Source organism: Ailuropoda melanoleuca, chromosome 10 (assembly GCF_002007445.2).
Source record: "Ailuropoda melanoleuca isolate Jingjing chromosome 10, ASM200744v2, whole genome shotgun sequence".
In the NCBI taxonomy this organism is placed as follows: domain Eukaryota; kingdom Metazoa; phylum Chordata; class Mammalia; order Carnivora; family Ursidae; genus Ailuropoda; species Ailuropoda melanoleuca.
The window spans coordinates 4,687,138-4,705,092 of NC_048227.1; the positions used below are offsets into that span (position 1 = coordinate 4,687,138).

The window sequence follows — 17,955 nt, forward strand, 5'->3', positions numbered from 1 at the left end:
ATTCTTTTTTTTTTTTTTAATATTTGACAGGAGCCTTTTTTTTTTTTTTTTTTTTAAAGATTTTATTTATTTACTTGACAGAGAGAGACAGCCAGCGAGAGAGGGAACACAAGCAGGGGGAGTGGGAGAGGAAGAAGCAGGCTCCTAGTGGAGAAGCCTGATGTGGGGCTCGATCCCAGAACACTGGGATCACGCCCTGAGCCGAAGGCAGACGCTTAACGACTGTACCACCCAGGCGCCCCCCTGCACTGAATTCTTGGTGGTTTTTGGAGACATTGCTATTTCCCATTCGTTTATTTATTTTGATTTTGATTTGATTTTTTAAATTTATCTTTTATTATTTTTTAAAGATTTTATTTATTTGTCAGAGGGAGAGCGAGTGAGAAAGCACAAGCAGGGGAAGTGGCAGACAAAGGGAGAGGGAGAAGCAGGCTCCCCACTGAGCAGAGAGCCTGACGTGGGGCTCGATCCCAGGACTCCAGGATCACGAACTGAGCTGAAGGCAGACGCTTAACCGACTGAGCCACCCAGGCGTCCCCCATTATTGATTTGTTAGTGGAAAGTATAATGCATTATCAAACTTGTGATTTCCAGAAGATTGCAGAGGGTAAGGCTAAGTAATAAAGGGAGTTAATTTGAAGGAAACTATTAATAGGAAACACTGGTCACCACCACTTTGTTGAGAATAATCAGGTACAGCGTTGTGACTCCTAAAAATGATGAATCCTTGTGAAATATTTAACTTTTATCTTTGTAAATGCCGTGTATGTTTTGTCTGAGCAGGTCCTGACATGTGCTGTGTCTTGTACACAGTGCATTGAGATTTTGTGGCACTTTTATCTGGATCACTAAGCTTGGCCTAATTCTGACGATCAATTCTTCAACAGCAAGCATTCTATTATATAATCCCCTTGATATCCACAGTGCCTAGCTTACATTGAAAATGTTTTCAGAAAATAGTCCTTTCAGGGGCGCCTGGGTGGCACAGCGGTTAAGCCTCTGCCTTTGGCTCAGGGCGTGATCCCGGCGTTATGGGATCGAGCCCCCACATCGGGCTCCTCTGCTGTGAGCCTGCTTCTTCCTCTCCCACTCCCCTGTTTGTGTTCCCTCTCTGGCTGGCTGTCTCTATCTCTGTCAAATAAATAAATAAAATCTTTAAAAAAAAAAAAAGTCCTTTCAAGTGTGTGTGATTAATGGAGGTGAACCTCTTTGGGTGGCATCTGAGGCCTGTGAACCCTGAGGGATGTAGTGATGAGCCAGGATCTTCACTCACGCATGATCGTGGAACACACACTTGATGGGGAAAGACCTGTAAGGTGCCCAAAATGAAAACTAATTATATTTTCCCTTTGAATTCTTTTAGTCCACTCAGTGAGTGACATCAACTGTAATTTTTAAAAATAGTAATTTTTTAGAAGATTTTATTAGAGCATGAGCAGGGGGAGAGGGGAAGGGACAAGCAGACTGCCTGCCGACTGGGGTCCCCAATGCAGAGCTTGATCCCAGGACCCTGAGATCATGACCTGAGCCAAAGACGGATGCTTAACCAACTGAGCCACCCAGGTGTCCCTAAAAGTAGTGATTTTAAATCAACAAATACTCATCGATCACCTGTCATCATGGTTCTGGAATTTGGGTACATGTGACGATCGCTGAGGAAGCCAGCTTCAGGAGATCCTGCTTAGTAGAGCCGGTAGATTGTTGATGTGGGGCCCAGGCATCTGCATTTTTGACAAGTACCCCAGTTGGTCACTTTGAGAACCTGATCCACAGTGGGCCCAGCATTGGCTTCTGGCCTTCAGTGCACGGCTGCTGGATCGGCTCTTGGTTCCGAGCTGTGGTTCTGCTGATGACTTTTTCCTGAGACACATTCGGAGTGAAAGATTAGGCTGTAATTGAAGGTACTTTGGTTGTGTTTATATTTTGAGTTAAAACTAATTATATCAAGTTATAAGGTTTTGCTATGTTTTAGTTCATGGTGGGAGAGACACCCGCAAAGACAGAATGCCTGAGTCTTCGGGCTGGTACAGCTTCTTCCTGTGGGGAATCTACCTGGGGAGCCAGAGCACAGAATCAGAGCCAGGGAGTTGGCCTTCGTGCCTCATACGTGTGTCTTGCCTCTCGGCTCGAATCCACTGTACTTTGCCCCACTTTGCAACACTGGAGGCTGGACCGTGGAAGCGTTTCTCCTGGGGCCCTGCCAGACTTTGTCAGTAGGGGGCGCTGGAGGGACACCGCAAGACAGCGCTCGAGCCTGGCTTCTCTCCTTGCTGCTTTTTTTTTTTTTTTTTTAAATTTTATTTATTTATTCGACAGAGATAGAGACAGCAGCGAGAGAGGGAACACAGGCAGGGGGAGTGGGAGAGGAAGAAGCAGGCCCATAGGAGGAGCCTGATGTGGGGCTCGATCCCATAATGCCGGGATCACGCCCTGAGCCGAAGGCAGACGCCCAACCGCTGTGCCACCCAGGCACCCCTTCTCTCCTTGCTTCTTGGCGGCCCTTGTCTTTTCCTCCTGCAAGGCAGCTGCCAGCAGCAGGCCCAGCAGTGCTCACTCTGTTGTTTCAGACGACTTCACAGACTTGTTTTTATCCAGTGGGCTGCAGGTCTGAAGCTCAGCCGGGGAGGGGCGGTGCTCTTCCAGGAGTTCCTTCTTCGGACGCACTCCCGAATCCGTGGAGGTTGCAGCTGCATCCTACATTTGCTTCTCCTGTGGTTCTTAGCTAGGTATTAATCACCTTATACTAGTTTCCAGTACTATTATGTTATGAATTTTTCCTGTTCAAATCACGGGTGTGGTTTTTTGTCTTGATTGGACTCTGACATGGAATTACTACCAGGAATGGTCCCAGGAGACACACCCTCAAAGACAGGATTTGGGGATTGGTTTGGTCCTGACCTTGGACCTGAGCTCCATGCTCAGCTCCTTGCCAACAGGAAATGGGAGGTTAGTAATCCATGGTGCACAGAGGCATCACTGTTAGACTCTCACCTGTGGTTGACCTGTGAAGCACCCACCTGATCAGGAGCCCAGGTGGCTGCTGTGCTGTGGGAGGGACCTTCCTCGCTGCGCCGGAGCGCTTACAGAAAGAAGGGACCATCTCCGGTCTCCGCTCCAGGCGCTGTCTGAGAACCACAGTACTTCCGTGGCAGGTCTGACAGTGTCTCATGTCCTGCGGCCACAGGGCCGATCCTCCTGAGTTGTGTGGGGTGGAGAATGGCAATGTCAGGGTCTCGCGGGAAGATCAGTCTGTCTACGTCTCCCGTCTGCACTGACGCACGTAGTCACTCACAGAGTTAAACTTCGAAGCCACCCACCAAAGGACCCATTGGTGAGCTTGGCAGGTATCAAAAGGATGGATACCCAGGATGGGTAAAAAGTAGCCTTACACACTGTTGTGGGAGTGCAAACTTCTGTAGCTTTATCGAAGTAAAAAAAAAAAAAAAGTACGTCCACAGCTAGGGATTTATTGCACAGAAATACCCCCAGAACGGTGCGGATTTATGTCCATGAAGGTTTGCTGCAGTGCGTTTTGTATTACTCGAAATGGAAACAGCCGAAATGTCCTTTAGTAGAGAATTTGTCAGACAAGTTATGGTACATCTGCACAGTGAGTTCCCATACTCGACTGAAAAGAGTGAAGGAGAGCTGTACATTTGGTTCTGAGACGGCGCCTGAGATGCATTGTGAAGTGATGGGCATAGAACAGCGTGAAGAATTAGGATTCCGTTCTCGTGTGTTTAAAGCAATGTGTAGACAAAGGTCTGGGAGGATATACAGTAGTAACGGTAACAGAGCTCCAATCTCTGGGGAGCTGGATGAATGAACAACTAATGTTATCTTTAGAGAGTGGAATTATTAGGGGCGCATGGGTGGCTCAGTCTGTTAAGGGTCTCCCTTTCCCTGAGGTCATGATCCTGGGATCAAGGCCCGCATCAGGGTCCCTGGTCAACAGGGGAGTCTGCTTCTCCCTCTCCGTCCGCCCCTCCCCCTGCTCATGCACACGCTCGCTCGCTCTCAAGTAAATAAATCTTAAAGACAGTGGAATTATTAGGGATGTCCTCTATTTTATGTTTTTGTATTGTTTTGTATTACAGTCTATGAAAAGTAATCTTTTAAAATTATAATGTCTCATAATGAACACTTTCTCCACGCAGTAAAACGATGTTCGCGGAAATGGAGATCATTGGTCAGTTTAACTTGGGATTTATAATCACCAAACTGAACGCAGACATCTTCATAGTGGACCAGCACGCTACGGACGAGAAGTACAACTTCGAGATGCTGCAGCAGCACACTGCCCTCCAGGGCCAGAGGCTCATAGCGTAAGCTCGTTGTGCTGTTCAGAACTCCCAGTGTTGTCTTCACCCCAAAGTGGAAGACCTGAGAGCCTATATGTGTGTGTTGCCCTGTTTTTCAGCCACAAGCATCACTATGGCAGATTTGTAATAATAGTCATAGCTGCCGTGTGCTGAGTGCTTGTTAGGTGCCAGGCACAGCTGAAACACATTTACACGCACTAACTCATTGACTCCTCCCAGACCTACGAGGTGGCTACTGTTCCCGTCAACACTTCACAGGGGTTCACATGGAGGCTCACAGACACAGCGGTTAGGGAGCTTTCCCAAGTTCATACAGCTAATGTGTTCTCTTTTTTTTTTTTTTTTTTAAGATTTTATTTATTTGAGAAAGAGAGTGCATGTGAGTGGGGGAGGGGCAGAGGGAGAAGCAGGCTCCCCGCTGAGCAGGCAGCCCCACGCAGGACTCAGAATCCCAGGACCCTGGGCTCATGACCTGAGCCGAAGGCAGACGCTTAACCAACTGAGCCACCCACGCACCCCGTTATGTGTTAAGTATCAAGCCTTTTACCTTTCCTGGTTGGCCAGAAAATCATCTTGATGAAAGGCAGTTTATGGTATATCGTGTGTCCGTTTCTAGCACACAGGGTGCCTGTGCTCAGAGAGGCGGCATCGCCTGTGTGTCCGTCCTCAGCAGACGAGCTTACGTCCAGTGATTCGTCACTGCAGACTGTGGTGTTTCTCTTCCCTTTCCAAACTGCCCGCTTTAAGGTGGTGGGAGGGTGTATCAAGTAAACCAGAAGTCCTTTCTTAAGCCAAATTAGAAGAAGAGGTCCTGGATTTTCATTTGGGAAATTCAACGACGTAGAGAAATACACTCAGATCCCAATGGGGGTAGATCCCAGCAAGAAGAAATGTTCAACTACAACAGTCAGGCAGTGGGGAAAATACACTGAGTTTACCGAGTTCTCTGTTTCCTGTGCAATGGATGAATTCTGTTTATTTTCAGCAGGTGTAAATGGTAACACTAAAGACATTCAGTAAGCTACTTTATCAGGGCGCTGTGTGGCACAGTCCGATGAGCGTCTCTCTCTTTTTTTAAAGATTTTATTTATTTGACAGAGATAGAGACAGCCAGTGAGAGGGGGAACACAAGCAGGGGGAGCGGGAGAGGAAGAAGCAGGCTCATAGTGGAGGAGCCTGATATGGGGCTCCATCCCATAACGCCGGGATCACGCCCTGAGCCAAAGGCAGACGCTTAACCGCTGTGCCACCCAGGCACCCCGAGCGTCTGACTCTTGGTTTGGGGTTGGGTCGTGATCTTAGGGTTGTAAGATCCAGCCCAGTGTCGGGCGGCATGCTCAGCAGGGAATCTGCTTGAAGATTCTCTCCCTCTGTCCCTCCCCCTACTCATGCTCTCTAAATAAATAAATGAATGAATGAATAAATAAACAAAATCTTAAAAAAAAACTTACTTTATCATACTGGATTATTCCTTTTTCACAGAGGTCTTATTTTTCAGCCATTTTACATAAATCTTGTTCGTGACATTTCAGGTTGGCTCAGGTAGTCACAGGCTGGGCCATATTTCAAGGATAAAGACCATAGGTCCGTCCTTTCCTACGGGGCCCTGTGTGGTCTGGCCCTCCCGATGCTCTCACCTCCTCGTTCTCCATGCTCGAGCCACACTGGCCATCTTTCTTTTTTAAAACCTTGGCAGGCCTGATGAATTCCCACATGGCCATTGAGAAGAACAAAGTAGGTCTTTGTGTGTGGCTCTGGGAACATCAGTGGTCCATCCTCGGGCCTTTGCACAGACTTGTCCCTGCCTAGAATGATTGTCCCTGCACTCACCCCTCCATCCATTACTTGATAATTGCCGTTCAGCCCTGCCCCTCCCCCCATCTCAGCTCAGAGGCCCCTTCCTCAGAGACACCTTCCCTTGACCCCTGTCTCTGAGTTGGTGTTACTTACTCTGTGCTCTTGTGGACTGGGTGTCTCTTCCTCTTGACTGGCAGCGTGTTTTGTAATTATAGTTTGTTTGACCTCTTGATCAATGCGTTCTTCCCCACTGGTCTCTTACTCCTTGGGGGCGGAGACCGGGCCATCCTATCTCCTGCCCTTACCAGTCTGTCTCATTAAGCACGCAGTGAATCCAGGAGGACAGGTGGATGGATTGTCCTGAGGACAGATGGAGACAGGAGTATTGCAGGCTCGGAAGGGGCAGGATACCAAACAAATGCTTTTTATTCTGCTTTCAGAGGCCTGTAATGTAGCTCGGGGAGGAAAAATGGCATCTTCGTGTTCTCCCATTATCTTTAAGAGTGGATTCAGAGAAGCCCGGGGTCGTGGGCGTGCGCTGGCAGACTGAGGAAAGCCAGCTGCTTTTGTGGTCATTTTAACTTTAATAAAGAAGATTAAAGGGGAATTCTTAGGCAGTTACGTGATAGGAAAGGCACATAGCTCAGAAAGTGTCACGTTGCTTTTTTTTTTTTTTTAAGATTTTATTTATTTATTCGACAGAGATAGAGACAGCCAGCGAGAGAGGGAACACAAGCAGGGGGAGTGGGAGAGGAAGAAGCAGGCTCATAGCGGAGGAGCCTGATGTGGGGCTCGATCCCATAACGCCGGGATCACGCCCTGAGCCGAAGGCAGACGCTTAACTGCTATGCCACCCAGGCACCCCCATGTTGCTTTTTGAAAGGAATTCAGAGAAGCACGGACTGGTTTAGTTTCCCTTCTGCTTTATAGCTAAAGGTTTGACTTCGAGATTGGGTTTGAATCTCCTCTCTCTCTCTCTGTTCTTTCAGACCCCAGACTCTCAACTTAACGGCTGTCAACGAAGCTGTTCTAATAGAAAACCTGGAAATATTCAGAAAGAACGGCTTTGATTTTATTATCGACGAAGGGGGTGAGTTATTAGGACTACGAGGTGCGTCCTGTCAGCGCCGAGAACAGTCTTTGAGGTTCTGTGGATCCGTGTATTTCATCAGAGATGGACACGGTTCCCCCAAAAGCATTTTGCTGCTTTCCTCTCTTCCGCCGTTCGTCATCACAGGTAGCCCTGGAGTGAAATGTGCTCTCCAAATAACAGTCTTCTCTGAATTTTCTTCCTTTAGCTCCAGTCACCGAAAGAGCTAAATTGATTTCCTTGCCAACTAGTAAAAACTGGACCTTCGGACCCCAGGACATCGACGAACTGATCTTTATGCTGAGCGACAGTCCTGGGGTTATGTGCCGGCCTTCCCGAGTCAGGCAGATGTTTGCCTCCAGAGCCTGTCGGAAGTCTGTGAGTCAGGAGCGCTCGTCCGCCGGCACCTGCAGGCCCTGCTCGGGCTTGTGGGGGCGGCCACGTTGTTGACGGTAGCTGGGACTGCCCTGGGTCTTCACATATAACAGCCACGTGCGTCTGTAAGCACGTGTACCCCGTGAGCCGAACGCGGCTGCGCTGTCTCTGACCTCTGACCCATCATTACAAGCAGCACGCTCTGTTAGCGCTTTCGCCGATCCCGGCTCGGGGAACTGCCTGGGCCATGGTTTGTCTGTGGGCGGGGAGTAGCTCGGGCAGGTGAGCCTTCCTGCTGCTGGCCCTAAAGGCGAGGCCTCTCTCGAGCGGGCACCTCACTGGGCACCCGGTTCCACGGCCGCCGCTCACGCTGCCCCGGGGGGTGGGGTTATGGGTGGGGTTATCAGGCCTGATGTCAAAGTAAAGCAGGTGCCTCTGGATCACCTGGCCCCTGGGAGCGGCCGGGATGCCCTCCCTTCATCCGATCCTCCCTGAGCCCCGGCTGTGTGCCCCGTCCAATAGGTTCAGGAAAGAAGTTAGAACAGCGTGGGGCTGGGGAGTGGCCACGGCAACCTGGGTGAGCAGTCGAGGTGATGGCAGGAAAGGGCTGTCTTAGGAGGGGTTATCTGAGCTGACACCTGGAAGGGACACAGTCCCGTGGGGAAGAGCTCTCCGAACAGAAGAAACAGCAAGTGCGGGGGGTGGGGGGGCAAGGGTGTGTGAACCAAGCCTGAGGCTGCCCGTGTGACCAGAGCGGGGCCGGGGTGCGAGTGCAGCAGCTTCGTCACGTTTGGGGGGCGGGTGGCCTAAGAGCTGTTGCAGACTTGGGCTCTGAGGCCCCGTCAGGCTGTAAGTGGAGGTGTCTGAACCAGTCAGATGAGTGACGCAGAGCTCGGGGAAATGTCGGTGCCGGAGAGAAAACAGCCTTGCGACTGGATGACGTTACTCCAGGGAGGGGTGCTTAGAGCAGAGAGCGGCCTGGGGCTGACTTCCAGCCACGCGGCTTTGCTTGATGAAGACCTAATACCGTGCCCCGATCCCGGGGTGAGTGGGAGGCAGCGCGGACCGGCCTGTGCTCATACCAGGCGTTCATTTTGGAATCTTGTCTCAACGTAACTCAGAGCTCTCTGGGGCCACAGGCTGCACCCCGACCTTCTGCCCCCCGGCAGGCCCCTGGTGCCTCGGCTCTTCGTGTGCTCAGCATTGTGGGCTCCCCTCTCCCGCACCCTGAGGGGCCGTGCTCCTCCCTGCTGGCCCTGCAGCCCTGTCTGCTCGCTCAGCTCCGGCCACACGGGCCACCTTCCAGGTCCGCGGCTGCTCCAGCCCTCCTCCCGCCTCACATCCCTCCTTCACGGACCTGGCTCCCTCCTGTCCTCGGGCTCCCCCTGGCACCCCTCTGAAGTAGCCTCTCCCAGGCTCTGGGGCACGGCCCCCTGGGTGATACTTGCTTTGTTTCTCTGCGAACTTGTCTGCCGCATATCCTGCCTCTGGCGCTGTGCGTGGCCCATGGAAGAAGGAAGGGGATGCATAGACTCAGGCTTGTCGCCTCCCACCATCTCTCCTTGTTTCTCAGGGGCTCAGTTTCTCCGTGTTTGCTGTGGACTCCGTGTTTGCTCATTGCCATGTATGTGTCACATAGAGATACGTGCTCTGGAGAAAAGCAGGGTGAGGGCCACAGAGGGACAGACAGGTAGTGCTCCTGAGAGGAGGCAGGGACAGAAGCCTGAAGGAAGGGGCAGTGAGACATGCAAGTATCTGGGGACGGAGTCTCCTGGGCAGAGGGCACAGCCAGTGCCAAGGTCCTGGGGCAGGTGCTTGCATAGTCCATCTGTAAGAGCTGGACTGCTGGAGTGGGGGCAGGGAGGAATGAGCACTTGCAGGTGCTGCCACTAAGGCCAGTGAGGGCCAAATCAGGTGATGCGTATGAGCTTTTATCCAGGTAAGAGGCAAGAGCTGAGAAGGTGAGCCGTGTAGGTGATCTGACATGCCTTTTTTTTTTTTTTTTTTTTTTAAAGATAGGGGCACCTGAGTGGCTCAGTCAGTTAAGTGTCTGCCTTTAGCTCCGGTCATGATCCCGGGGTCCTAGAGTCGAGCCCCATGTGTGGCTCCCTGCTGCTCTCCCTGCTTGTGTGCACGTGCGCTTTCTCTCTCTCTCTCTGTCTCGCTGTCTCTCAAATAAATAAAATCTTAAAAAAATAAAAAATAAAAGGAATTGCTGGCTGCTGAGTGCAGAGCAGCCGGAAGGGGGCCGCAAGGAGGCCTGCCCAGGTGACGACAGGTCAGGGCAGTGGGATGGAGGCGGTGGTGGAGTCGCTGAGACTGGTCTGATCCTGGACAGGTTTGGTCAGCGTCCCTGGCAGCGATGTGCTTCTGTGCGGGAGCCACGAGGGGCTGGATTTCCCGTAAAGGTGGGGGCCTCAGACAGGAGAGAGTAGGTAGGGCTCCTCAGAAAAGGTTTTTCGGGGAACATTGTTTTTGACTTGTAATCTTGTCCGTCTCTGTTTCAGAGAAAAATGCTACTAAAGAGTTGCTGTTCTAACCAAAACCAGTAAAACTTTCAACCGCTGTGTCTCCTCTTCAGGTGATGATTGGAACTGCTCTTAACACGAGCGAGATGAAGAAGCTCGTCACCCACATGGGCGAGATGGACCATCCCTGGAACTGTCCCCACGGAAGGCCAACCATGAGACACATGGCCAACCTGGATGTCATTTCTCAAAGCTGACAGTGCTTCTCATTTTATAGAACTATACATTTTATTGCAGATTTTTCTGTTTCCAAAAGCAGGGTTTTAACTAGCCACTTCTTGTTTGTAAACGAACCTGCAGTTTTAAAAAAAAATGACCAGATCCTTTGACGTGATCTCGAGAACCTTTTCAAACCACATGGAGCATTGCTTGCAACGTTTTTTTGTTGTGCACTTGAACGTGTGCACGTGTATAAGGAAGAGCCCGTCACAGAAGTAGGAAGAACGCCTGGAAGGTCACTCAGGCCTCTGCTGCTGTGGCCTGAGCTGTTTTAGCCGCAGCCTTCAGCCCATAATATGATTAAATTCATAATGGTTTGATTTCATAAAATTATGGTCCTTTTGGGTTAGTGGTTCTCAATCCTAACACATATTAAATTAAAAAAAGAAAAAAGGAATAAAAACAAAACCCAAGGGGGATTCCCTGCCCAGCTGAAAGAAAATGGCCCAGGTGGGGCCTGGGGTCACTATTTTTAAATGTTCCCCGGTGCAGCCCGGGTGGCAAAGCACTGTCGCAGGCAAGGGGAAATAAAAGGTTGATTTTTCTGTAAACTTACTGCTGCGGTTTTGTTTCCTTGGGGTGTGAATTGCAGGATGTTCTCATTACTTGCCCTGAGCGGTACTGGAGAGAGCAGAAACTCTGTTGTCAAATAGTTTTTCATGGACTCTCGTCCCGTTTGAACCTGGCCAGAGACGGAGGTCAGAGTGCCCTCTGGACCCAGATGGCTGTTGGTGTAGAGTGACCAGTGTGAAGCACCCGCCCCATGCTCACCCACCCTCCCAGCTTCTGTTTGCAAACTTAGAATTCTTCAGAAGTCATGAGACAATCACGTAATCGTTGTCATGTGTCAAACAGTATGCAGCTGTGCCCTGCTGCGGCCCATTTGATCATTGCAGGAACTGCATGTTGGGGTTTGGTAGGCACCCCCCACATCCCCACTGTGAAGACGGCTGTGTCCTAATCTGAGAACCCTCAAATATGTGACCTAAATGGCCAGAGGGGGCTCTGAAGATGCGGTTGCGGGAGGGGTCATGAAATGGGGCAAGGCTCCTGGACTGGCTGGGTAGATTACCCCGCCCAATCTAGCTGATGACTTAAAAGTTGGAGAACCTTTCTCAGCTGATACTGAAGATGTAGGAAGGCCGCCTGTAGAAGCTGGAAAAGGCAAGGCAAGAGGTTCTCTGGAGCTGCCAGAAAGAACCAGCCCTGTTGGATTCCTAACTTAGAATCCTAAAATGATAAATTTGCATTGCTTTCAGCCACTTAAGTTTGGGGTAATTCGTTTAGGTCATTGGAATTCCCGTGTTATGGTGAAGGTAAAGGCTGCAAGGCCACCCGGCAATTAGCAGAGCTGGGAGAACCCAGGTCCAGGTGCATCCAACTCCAGGCCGCCACCTGGCTTTCTGGACCAGAAGCATGGAGTGAGCGCTGATGCTCAGCGGCCTCTCAGCCGGCGGTCCCTTTAAGGGCGGGGCGGGGCCCGCGGTTCCCTGGAGACCGGCCCGCGTCAGGACGCTCCGCGTTCCGCGCAGCACCTCCGCCAAGGCCTGGCTGAGCCCCCGGGAGTCCGGAGCCCGGTGAGCGCCCTGCCGGTGGTCCTGCGTGCGCCACCGCAGACGTGACGGCCAAGTCCCGCTCTTCCTCCGCCGGGCAGACGCGGGCCCCAGGACCTGAGCGGGTGCGGGGGGGCCCCAGGACCTGAGCGGGTGCGGGGGAACCCCAGGCTCAGAGAAGGCGCGCTCCTTTTCTGCTGCCTAATGAACAAATAACGATAATACGACCTCACAGACCGTCAAAGTTAGGGGGGAAAACGGCATGAGAAACGAGATTTGCCTTATTCGCAGGTCAGATTTTACTCACAGAGGACCAGAAATCCTATCTATAGCAAAGACTCACCTGGGCTGCACAGGACAGTCAATGATGGGGTGGGGGCTGAAAGAGTAGTGGGGGTTTGAAGGAAGAGAAAAGCAGGATCATGTTGGTGAGAGCAAAGCTTAGGGGTGGGTTGAGCTGGCAGGCGGGGTGTCCAAAGGATGCTATCCAAGCCTTGGGGGTATGGGGTGCCCACTGCACCCCTCAGGGTGTGAGGAGGGACTAGACCTTGCCCTGCACCCCAGGACTCATCTGTGTGTCCTGCTTGTTGGACTGAGATGCTTTCAATGGGGCCAGTTTGGGAGGCCATGGAAACTATGGCTTCGGGGACCTGCCCCCCAGTTCTGTGACCTCGGGCACACATCACGCCGTTCCTTTTCTGGCGTGGGAGCACTCAGTCTGGCATAGGGAGTAGGCAGCCAGTGATTTCAAGTTCAAAAACAGGAAAGTGACCTAATCACTCCATCATGGATAGTGTGCTGTATCCCATACTTTAGGGGGTGTCAGGGCATCGTTTCATGTAATTCTTCAAATGAGACGCGGCACTGTTATTTCCATTTGTCAGTGAAGCAGAAGGAGATCACCTGCTCCAGAGCTCACAGCTGGTGAGGCGCCATGAGGAGCCCGAATCCAGCTCTTGGGAACTCTGCCGGGCAGATGTGTTGAGAGATGGGCTTTTAAAACCTTAGGGATTAAGTAGACATTTTTCTTGTATCAGGTTACCTTCTTGCTGGGACACTATTTGAAAAAAAAAAATGGTAGGGGGTAGTTCCAGTTTAAAAAATTTTTTTAGGTACAACCAAGAAGATATTTCTATAAACTGGTGATACTTGATGGTTGTAGTTTTTCAAGCTTCAGGAGGAGAACGACCACGACGCTGGGTTGCAAAGCTAAAATTTTAACTCCAAGTGAAACCTGCAAGTATTTAAAGAATTTTTATTTTTCAGGTGAAACTGATCAGCGCTTTGAAACAAACAGTGAAGGAAACTTGAGGACTTCTAAAGACAATGGTGAAAGAAAAGAAAAGAGCCGACAAAAAGGGGGATAAGTCTGGCCACTCTCCCTCCTCTCTCTCGGATTATCCAGAGTTTGCCAAACAAGACGGCAATGCCGCTAGACAAGAGATGTCCCCAGTTGCTGTCCCACCGTTGGAAATGCAGCCCATCGATTTGGAGCCCCGAAGAGAGTCCAAACATGATCACCAGCAGAATGAAGGTGCCACTCAGTATGAAGAACCCATTCTCACCAAACTCATAGTCGAAAGGTGATTTTATTGGCTTGCATCTTCCATGTTCCCCTTTCTATGCTCTCTGTTCTCTCTCTCTCTCTCTGTGTCTCTCTCACAGTTTCTTCTTGTGGCTTTCCCTGCCCCTCCCCTAGATGACTATAAAAATCTAGGTCTCTCTCCTGGAGCTTGAGGTTCAAATTTTTAACTCCCTACTGGACATTGTCCACTGGATTTCAAGCCCCCTGTGTCCCAAAGCAAAGACTGCAGGACTTGAAATGAGATCTGACGTCAGCACCATCATTGAACTTTTCTGAGCCTCAGGTTCTTTTTTTTTCCTTTCTTTCTTTAAGGTTTTATTTATTAGAGGAGGAGATCAGGAGAGAGAGCATGACCAGGAGGAGGGGCAAAAAGAGGGAGAAGCAGACTCCCTGCTGAGCAGGGAGCCCAATGTGGGACTCAATCCCAGGACCCTGAGATCATGACCTGAACCGAAGGCAAACGCTTTACCAACTGAGCCACCCAGGTGCCCTGAGCCTCAGGTTCTTAACTCGGGAAAACACACCCCATTGAAGGTTCCTCCACATGTTGCTACTTCTCCTCAAGCCATTGGCTTTTCTGTCTATCTCTACTGATTTCTGTAAGGGTGCTACCATTTCCTCCCTCTCCAGGCTGTCCTCCTCCTTCCCTGTGCTTTCGGTATTTCTTTTCCCTCTCGGCTTCTCTCAGTAGTCCTTTTCTCTATGCTTACGTCCCCTCTTCATTCTCTCCTGACTGGACTGCTGGCCTCATTTCCTAAAGATTTGAGATTTGCCTTCCTAATTGTTTCCATCACTCCCTGGATTAGTTGTCTGTTCTTGTAACAAGTCACCCAGAACGTGATAATTCAGACAAATATTATCTCACACAGTTTATGGGGGTCAAGAACTGGGGAGCAGCTTAGCTGGCTGGTATTGGGTTCGGATTTCTGGAGGTTCAGCCAAGATGCCAGTCTAGACTGCCATCATCTGAAGGCCTGGCCGGCTGCTCGGTCCGCTTTCCAAGCGGCTCCCTGACATGGCTGTTGGCGGGAGGCCTCAGTTCCTCATCCCACAGACTCCCTCCACAGAGCTCCCACACTCTTAGAAACGTTGGATTTCTTTCCATTGCCTATAGGATAGAGGCCTGACACTCTGACCCCAGCCTGCCTCTCTCCTCTTAAACTCAAGAGCCCAGCTAGACTTCTCGCCACTATCCCTTGGCTTTACCTTTGCTCGCAAAGATAGCTTTGCTGGAGTGTTTGTCCCGTGTTTCTTTTCTTTTTCTTTTCTTTTTTTTAAAGATTTTATTTATTTATTCGACAGAGATAGAGACAGCCAGCGAGAGAGGAAACACAAACAGGGGGAGTGGGAGAAGAAGAAGCAGGCTCACAGCAGAGGAGCCTGATGTGGGGCTCGATCCCATAACGCCAGGATCACGCCCTGAGCCGAAGGCAGACGCTTAACTGCTGTGCCACCTAGGCGCCCCTTGTCCCGTGTTTCTGAATGACCAAATCCCACCTACTCTTAGGGTCCAAACTTTTCCATTGCTTCTTCCCAATAGGAAGTCATTCTGCTCAAAACATCTTCTCACTTTTTTATGTGTTACTGTGCACGTGGCTTGTATTCCTTCCTATTACATACGTATCTAATGTGTATGAATCACTGTAATTTGTTTCCAGGTCTCAACCTCTCTCTCGGGGGGAATATTCCATCCCAGCAGAGACACACCCCAAAATATCAAACACTAGACCTTCTGCCTTGTGGGTGCTCAGTCAAGATTTATTGTTTGAATGCTAACAGTGGCCACTTTTATTTTTATTCTTAGTTGACATATAGTGACACACTGTTACATGAGTTTCAAGCGTACAACATAGCGATTTAACCACGCTAGACGTTATGCTCTGCTCCCCGCAAGCATAGCTACGATCGGTCACCAGATAGCACTATCGCAACCCCATTGACTATGTTCCCTGTGCTGTCCCTTTTATCCCCAGGACTCACTGCGTAACTGGAAACCTGTATCTCCCTCTCCCCTTCACCCGTTTTGCGCATCCCCCTAACCATCAGTTCTCTGCATTTGTGGGTCTGTTTTTACTTTCTGTATTTTAGATTCCACCTAGAAGTGAAATCGGGTATTTGTCTTTCTCTGACTTATTTCACTTATAATACTTTCTAGGTCCATCTGTATTGTTGCAAAAGGCGAGATCTCATTCTCTTTTATGGCTGAGTAATATTCCATCGTATGTACATACCACATCTTCTTTTTCCATTCATCTATGGATGGACGCTTGGGTTGCTTCCAAATCTTGGTTCTTGTAAGTAATGCTGCAATAAACATGGTGTGCATTTATGTTTTCGAATTTGTATTTTCATTTTCTTTGGGCAAATATCCAGTGCTGGAATGGTTTTCTGTTTTTAATTTTTTTGAGGAACCTCCATACTATTTTCCACAGTGGCTGCACCAGTTTACTTTCCCACCATTGGTGCACAAGGGTTCCCTTTTTTCCACATCCTTGTCAACACTTGTTGTTTCTTGTCTTTTTGAGTCTAGCCATTCTGACGGGTGCAAGGTGATATCTCATTGTGGTTTTATTTGCATTTCCCTGTTGGCAAGTGATTTTGAGTATCTTTCCATGTGTCTGTTGGCCATCTGTATGTCTTCTTTGGAAAAATGTATATTCGGGTCCTCTGCCCATTCTTTAATGGGATCATTTGTATCTTTGCTGTTGAGTTGTGTAAGTTCTTTATATGACTTATACCTTAACCCCTTATTGGATATGTTATTTGCAAATATCTTTTCCTATTCAACAGGTTGCCTTGTTTTGTCAATGGTTTCCTTTCCTATGCAAAAGCTTTTTATTTTGATGTAGTCCTATAAGGACTACACTTTGGTTTCCCTTGCCTGAGGAGTCATATCTAGAAAAATGTGGCTGTGGCTGATGTCAGAGAAATTACTGCCTGTGCTCTCTTCTAGGAGTTTTATGGGTTCAGGTCTCACACTTAGATCTTTAATTCATTTTCAGTCTATTTTTATGCATGGTGTGAGAAAGTGGTCCAGTTTCATGCTTTTGCATGTAGCTGTCCAGTTTTCCCAGCACCATTTATGACAGACTGTCTCATCCCCATTGTACATTCTTGCCACCTTTGTTGTAGGTTAATGGACCATATAAGTGTGGGTTTACTGGGCTGTCTATTCTATTCCAGTGATCTATGTGTCTGTTTTTGTCCCAGTACCATAGTGTGTTGATTACTACAACTTTGTAGTGTATCTTGAAATCTGGGATTGTGATACCTCCGGTTTTGTTCATCTTTCTCAAGATCACTTTGGCTATTCAGCATCTTTTGTGGTTCCATACAGATCTCAGTATTATTTGTTCTAGTTCTATGAAAAATGCTGTTGGCGTTTTGATAGGGATTACATTGAATCCGTAGATTGCTTTGGGTAGTACGGACATTTTAACAATATTAATCCTTACAATCCATGAACATGGAATATCTTTCCATTTGTTTGTATCGCCTTCAATTTCTTTCATCCACGTTTCATAGTTTTCAGAGGACAGGTCTTTCGCCACCTGGGCTGAGTTCATTCCTAGGTATTTTATTGGGTTTGGTGCAGTTATAAATGGAATTGTTTTCTTAATTGCTCTTTCTGCTATTACTAGTATATGGAAGTGCCACCAATTTCTGTTAATGAGCTACCACGTGCCAGCTCTGGGTTGAGCACTGTAGGAGGATATTAAAAAGTAGGAAATACGGTCTCCGTAGGCACTACATAATTATGTTCTGCACTGGGCTCTTTGTAGAGAAACTCAGCAGAGTTTCTCAGCAATGTGCACTGACTTGGTTCAGGGATGGTGGAGCTTGGGGTACCCTGATGTGGGAGCCAGAGGACTTGAATATCCTGACATAGAGCTTGTCCGGATCCAGGCCAAGAGCACTGGGAAACATGTATGTGTCTTGGGAGTGAGGGGAGGTATCGATACCATTGAATGGAGGTATTATGACCTTAAAAGATCCTTGACAGTTTCTTTATTCATTGTTTTTTATTACCAAAGTGCTATATACTCATGACAGATGACGTGATGGCAAGTTATCTTAAAGAAGAGTTCATACTTGGGGGCACCAGGGTGGCTCAGTCGGTTAAGTGTCTGCCTTCAGCTCAGGTCATGATCCCAGGGTCCCAAGATCAAGCCCCGCGTGGGGCTCCCTGCTCAGCAGGGAGTCTGCTTGTCTCTTTTCCCCTGCTCATGCTTGCTCTCTCTCTCTCTCTCTCTCTCTCTCAAGCAAATAAAATCTTAAAAAAAAAAAAAAAGAAGAGTACATTCTTTTCCTCCACCATATTCCAATTTCACCCCCCCGCCCCTCCCCTCCCATGGGTTGCCACAATCTCTCATGAATTAGAAGAAAGTCTTTGGGTTTTACAAGAAAATAACCACATAATCTTCGAGTTAAAATAATTTCCTAACTCTTGCCAATATTTATGCAGATTACTTAAGTTTCCCGACTC

General features: G+C 49.0%; 2 protein-coding genes across 4 annotated transcripts in view; both read left to right on the forward strand.

The window, feature by feature from the left end:
* Nucleotides 1-10,886, forward strand: part of PMS2 (PMS1 homolog 2, mismatch repair system component) — a 27,901-nt gene extending 17,015 nt beyond the window's left edge. For 2 of the 3 annotated variants that reach the window (XM_002927573.4, XM_019808277.2), the window contains 4 exons: nt 4,158-4,325; nt 7,109-7,209; nt 7,418-7,587; nt 10,166-10,886. In XM_002927573.4, coding sequence (XP_002927619.2) covers nt 4,158-4,325; nt 7,109-7,209; nt 7,418-7,587; nt 10,166-10,309 — 583 coding nt within the window. In that variant the 3' untranslated portion in view covers nt 10,310-10,886. The remainder of the gene's footprint in view (nt 1-4,157; nt 4,326-7,108; nt 7,210-7,417; nt 7,588-10,165) is intronic. The other variant, XM_034669791.1, reaches the window with a different exon arrangement.
* A 1,156-nt stretch (nt 10,887-12,042) lies between these two features.
* The window catches only part of LOC100478867 (radial spoke head 10 homolog B), a 53,530-nt gene continuing 47,617 nt past the window's right edge, over nt 12,043-17,955 (forward strand). Inside the window, exons 1-2 of the mRNA XM_019808280.2 lie at nt 12,043-12,175; nt 13,151-13,467. Of these exons, the coding sequence (XP_019663839.1) occupies nt 13,211-13,467 (257 nt within the window). The 5' untranslated portion in view covers nt 12,043-12,175; nt 13,151-13,210. The remainder of the gene's footprint in view (nt 12,176-13,150; nt 13,468-17,955) is intronic.